General features: G+C 33.5%; 1 protein-coding gene across 2 annotated transcripts in view; it reads right to left on the reverse strand.

The window, feature by feature from the left end:
* The window catches only part of LOC107569338 (minor histocompatibility antigen H13-like), a 33,087-nt gene that overhangs the window by 16,650 nt on the left and 10,437 nt on the right, over positions 1-6,000 (reverse strand). For both annotated transcript variants that reach the window (XM_016255413.1, XM_016255414.1), the window contains exons 3-5: positions 1,387-1,469; positions 1,194-1,282; positions 1,025-1,110 (exon numbers count right to left, since the gene is read on the reverse strand). In XM_016255413.1, coding sequence (XP_016110899.1) covers positions 1,025-1,110; positions 1,194-1,282; positions 1,387-1,469 — 258 coding nt within the window. The remainder of the gene's footprint in view (positions 1-1,024; positions 1,111-1,193; positions 1,283-1,386; positions 1,470-6,000) is intronic.

The following is a 6,000-nucleotide window of genomic DNA, read 5'->3' on the forward strand; positions in this document are numbered from 1 at the left end:
CTACCTTGATCAGAAACCACTGAACGTCCAAGAGAGCCCAGGTTACATCTCACTTGATCTCTCAGCACTAACAGTTACTGCTCACATCTAGTTCAACACTGAGCCTGTGTGCATGCACACTGATCACTGCAAACACTTCTCAAACTATTCAAACCAATGTAACTTCATCCAAACTTGAGCATCCATGTATTGCACTCAAGAGTACTGTAGTTATGGAAACTTAATTTCTAGTAAAACGCCACAGAACCTGTTTTGAAGAGTTTGGAAAAAAAAAAAAAAAAAAAAGTATGGCTCAATCAGGGGCCAGTTGCATAAACATAGCCACTATGTTAGGACTGTGTCTTAAGAACAAGTTCAACCAGCTAGCAGTTAGCCAAAGGGTAATCAGTAGGGATACACAATATATCTGTCAATAATCGGCATCAGCCGACAAAAGCAATTATCTGCGCTATCTGCTATGGGTGATCAGGCCCGATTATTTCGTGTCAATCAAAAGGCAACAGAAAAATAGACTGCAACTTGTGTGAAAAACTTGTGTGGTTTCTTGTGTTGAATTTAGGGCTGTCCAAGTTTTTATATTAGCTCTTGGTACCGCAGTAGTAGCTATACAATCCGACTCTTTTTTTTTTTTTGGAGTTACAGTGGAGACAAGTATAAGGGTAAAGACAAATGTATGTGCATACGTATAAAGCACACATATACAGTATATGTAATTAATATGTTAGTAGTTATCAGTGAATGATGGTCAGAGCTTTCATGCATAAATGTTAAATATTTCTATATTTATTATATGTAATACACTGAAATAAGATCAACAATTTGGTCTTTGTGACCAAATATAGTAAATATAGTTAAAGGGCAGGAGCTTGAAACTACTGCTATTTACTGGATTTAAACATTTAAATCATGTACACACAGAATATGCATTTGGCCTACGTAAAGCATCAGCAAGATTAACTAATTTATTTTTCTATAAAACAAATGCAGACACAGTTAGATCTAAATTAAGACAGATCTACTCTACCTTTTTGAGGACGTACCAGACCCCTACCACACTGCTGATTCCCAGGCATATCAGATCCTTGGTGTCAAACTCATAGTTGACGATCTCTGTGGGAGATAACAAGGATGTTAAGAGCATTTATACACCATACACATGAATGTAGGTTTGTAAATGTCCCAACACTTCTCACCCTCTTTGCTTTCTCCTGAGCCCTGGGTGAACAGCAGCTGGTACTGCTTATTTGGCACGTTAGCAGGGAAAACTCTGCACATAAAGGGACTGGGACAGCAACACCAAAATAGTTAACCTAAATTATTTCATATTAAAAGCATTACACAACTCAAACTCACGAAACATTTTAGAAGCTCTACGTATATTCATACCTCATTGTGTGAGACAGCGCTAATATTCCCAGCACGAAGAAATACATGGATAACAGCAAGTTAATGTACTCTTGCGAGAAAATCTACAAGAAAAAAAAAAACATTACAAAACTGTTTTAATGAATGCTTTTAAGCAAAGTTTATACAGCGTAACTGAGCAGTATATGCACATTACAGTTAACAGAAAAGGTGTATTTTGTAAATAAAGAGGTCTAGGGCTGGGCAATATGGCCCAAATAAATTATGATAATATATATTTTTTTTTTATGTCGATAAATGTCAAATCTTTATTTCTTTCAAGTTTAAATGCAGATTTCTTCTCCTGAGTGAAAGTTGTAACCTGACATTTAATTGTGGTTTTTACTCTTTTTCAGAACATGACAAACACTTGCCAAACTGGTAAATATTTCACAAATCTAAGGTACAATATTCTAAAAACTTATAAAATATTTTTTCTACATCAAAATATGCACAAGTCAATTTAAGTAAATCATTTTTCTGTCTGTTTTCCTTAAAACATCTTAGAGAAATTAATTTCTTAGTTTAACAGGTGATATTGTTTAATATCATGAAACATGTTGGCGTTCCCTGACTTTGATGGCATGATGCAGATGTAAATTTATGCTCATTAAAAAAAAAAACTAATATCTGTAAAAATCGTAACAACCTCATATTTATAGGGTAAAATTTAAACATTCTGACTGTGTTTTAGTAAGGGCTCTACTTTCATTAGATCATGATAATCAAAGGTAAAACCACACTCAGCAGGTAAAGGCATCTGCTGGCGCTGCGCTGTTGTTTCAGCTGAGGTGATAATTGGTCTGTGGCACACAAACATTATAGAGTGAGCTGTCGTTACACAGTGCGAGAGTGGCCTCTAGGAGGAATCACTGGTGCATCACTGGCGCTGTTTGTTTTGACACGAGAGGCTGAGCACTGCATGGAGCCAGACAGATTTAAAATGTTTAAATGTCACCATTGTTATCTTCCATTTATATTAGTTTATGTCCAGCTGGTAAGTTTTATGCATTCATTAGCCAACAAAGTTGCATAATTAAAGCTAGTGAGATCAGAAAGCAAACCGAGACATTCATGCAGCCGACAAACAAACCAGAAATGCATCCAATATCAGGTTTTTTTAAATTTAATTAAATTTTTTATCATTGAAGGAAAAACAATGCATTAAATTTCAACATCAAGACAAATTTAACTTATTTTGTCTTCTGGGAAACATGTCTTCTGTAGCTTCTGAAAGAAAGTACTAAATGAAAAAAATATGGTATTTGGGCAAAATAAGAAAAATGTACTTCATTCTGTTCAAAAGTTTACTCGTAAGGCTTGTAATGCATGGTTTTACGAGTAAACTTTTCATAATCATACAGTCATTGTTGGAAAGGGTTCAAAATACACAAAAATGCTGGAAAACCAAAGGATTTGTGGGAGCTGAAGGATTTTTTCTGAAGAACAGCAGGCAGTTTAACTGTTCAGGACAAACAAGGGACTCGTGAACAACTACCACTAAACAAAAACGCTGTGCATGTAAACCATTTTTTTTTTCATTTTCATGAATTCATCTATTATTTTCTGTTGTGGACTATATGTAAACATCTTTTACGTGAAATATCTTATTCAGGTCAGTACTAAACAAACAAGAACATGCATTTTGTATACCTCCTCTTATTTTGGTAAAATAATTAACATTTAGCAGATTCTGCAAGGTGTATGTAAACTTTTGACTTCAACTGTATTTGAAGATAGCCATCTTTAAGCATGATTTTTTAAATTACGAGACCGTAACACTTTACAATAAAAGTCAATTTGTAAGAAACTAAGCTTAAGTGCTGTAGAAGTATTGTTCACCATTAGATTGTTAATTTCAACATTTACTAACACATTTTAAAACTTACATGTTAACAGTGGTTAATGCACTATGAACTAACATGAATGATCAAGATATAATAAAGTACAATACATTTTTATGGTCCAGATTTATTTTAAATATTTTACTTTGTGTTATTTTTCTTTTCATTCAGTATCCATTTAATAAACCATACTTGATTAGCATTTATTGGCCAGCAAATCCAATAGGGCTGGATTTTGGAACAAATAACATGATTCGATTCGATTTTGATTCCCAAGCTTGCGATTAGTTTAGATTCAATTCAATATTGATTATTTTGGATATATTATAAATCAGGTCAGACTAACTGTTATTACTAGGAGCACTGTAGCCCAACTGAAAATTTTTAGGAGCACAAGCAGAAAATTTATGGGCACACCTTAAATCAGCCTGCAATGCAAAATCGTTCACATATTTTCCCCATTTTAACTGTGTAAGAAACTAAGCTTAAGTGCTGTAGAAGTATTGTTCACCATTAGATTGTTAATTTCAACATTTACTAACACATTTTTAAACTTACATGTTAACAGTGGTTAATGCACTATGAACTAACATGAATGATCAAGATATAATAAAGTACAATACATTTTTATGGTCCAGATTTATTTTAAATACTTTACTTTGTGTTATTTTTCTTTTCATTCAGTATCCATTTAATAAACCATACTTAATTAGCATTTATTGGCTTTAGCTTACGAGTCCGACTCTCTAACCATTAGGCCACGACTTCCCCAGCAAATCCAATAGGGCTGGATTTTGGAACAAATAACATGATTCGATTCGATTTTGATTCCCAAGCTTGCGATTAGTTTAGATTCAATTCAATATTGATTATTTTGGATATATTATAAATCAGGTCAGACTAACTGTTATTACTAGGAGCACTGTAGCCCAACTGAAAATTTTTAGGAGCACAAGCAGAAAATTTATGGGCACACCTTAAATCAGCCTGCAATGCAAAATCGTTCACATATTTTCCCCATTTTAACTGCATTACTGACAAATGCTTTGATAATAAATAGACTCAGGGCTCAAGACTAACATTTCTGAGCAGTGGCACCAGTGCCAGTACGTTCTACAGATGTTGGTGGAGGAAGCAGATTTGGTAGCGCTTATTTAGTAAGTGCTGTTACTAAATAATATTACACATTTATTTCTTGGTAATGCACATTTGACAGTAAAGCACTGAGCCCGAGTTGGGAAGTTTACAAAATTTACTTTTATGCAAAACAGTAACGAGCAAAATATATTTTTGTATGAATAAATTATATATTCTACTCTCATTAACTGTTCCATTATTCTTTTACAGAAGCCATATTGAACTGGCCAACAACTTTAGCAATTTTCAAAGGAATGCTCTTTGAGTGATTCCGTTGCAAATTGAACAAAAGTTTGTTTTTCAAGGCACTTTGTGACTTTTCTTACTTCATACACATGAAAAGTGCAAAACTTTGACAATTTGATATTTTATAGTGATTTTATATCAAAAAGCAAAAAAAAAAAAAAAAAGGAAATGAATGACTAATAAGCCAATAAGAGCTCCTCTGCCGCCATCTACTGGTTATAGTGGTAATTTGATGTATTTTTTTAATTTTATTTTAAAGTGTTTACCACACAGTATATTTTGGTCATTCCATTCAAAACATTTAAATTGGATAATGTTTTGAGATTTAAATTGCTGGAAATAGTTGTGTGAAATACTTGAAAGTCATTGAATTTCTCTCTCAAAAAGTTGTACAAACCCTGAAATGAATAATGTAATAACATTCGAGAGTCACGAGATCAACACTGGGTCCCGAGTAAAGCTGTTCTGAGCTCAGACCAGTTTGCTTGCGCTGCGCTCAATTATTGGTACGAGCTGATAAACGGTCTCGCTGTGCAGTTCAAATGAGTAGCGCTGTTTCGTCACACTTTTGTTTCGTTCGCCGTTTGATATTTCTCATATGCAACAGAAATGGCAGCGCTTACGAGTTGGGTAACGAAGTGATCGTGCCAGTGCGACCGCGCACAAAATTTACTCGCACCGGCAGAAAAAATGGTCGCAGTCTGGAGCCTTGCAGGTACAGAACATCAAATTTTCTCAAGGAAATAAAATCCCTCAACTGCTGTAAAATACACAAGAGTCAGGTTATATTACTAACTTTGTTGACCATTACAATTATATTTCTACTCCAATTCGTTTTTTTTATATATAAACATATACAAACTAAATTTGGCATTAATTGAGAAACAGAAAAAATTATGAATGTCATAGGGTGCATATATTTAGTAAAATACTCCTCTCTAGGGTTCATTTTTGTAGCTGACTAACGAGTTCTATTGTTTTATAATGAGTTGTAATGAGTTCTATTAAACAATAAAACACAAACCGTTATATTGACGTCTTTCTGCGGTTGAAACCCTGATTGAGTGACAGTTTTTATTGTTTGAACTAGGGCTGGGCGATATAGCTAAAAAAATAAATAAAAAAATGTATCAACGGTATAAATGTTTCATATCTTTGGTATCGATAATTATTAACATTTTTTATAACCTTTTTTAAAGCAGTAATAGATTTTTTTTTTTTTTTTTACATTTAACCACTGTATTTTTAAATTTAAGGGGTCATATGATGCGTTTTAAATTTTTCCTTTCTCTTTGGAGTGTTACAAGCTCTTGGTGCATAAAGAAGATCTGTAAAGTTGCAAAGACTAAAGTCTCAAATCCAAAGAGAT

Source organism: Sinocyclocheilus grahami, unplaced genomic scaffold (assembly GCF_001515645.1).
Source record: "Sinocyclocheilus grahami isolate Dianchi unplaced genomic scaffold, SAMN03320097.WGS_v1.1 scaffold1335.1, whole genome shotgun sequence".
Taxonomy (NCBI): Eukaryota; Metazoa; Chordata; class Actinopteri; order Cypriniformes; family Cyprinidae; genus Sinocyclocheilus; species Sinocyclocheilus grahami.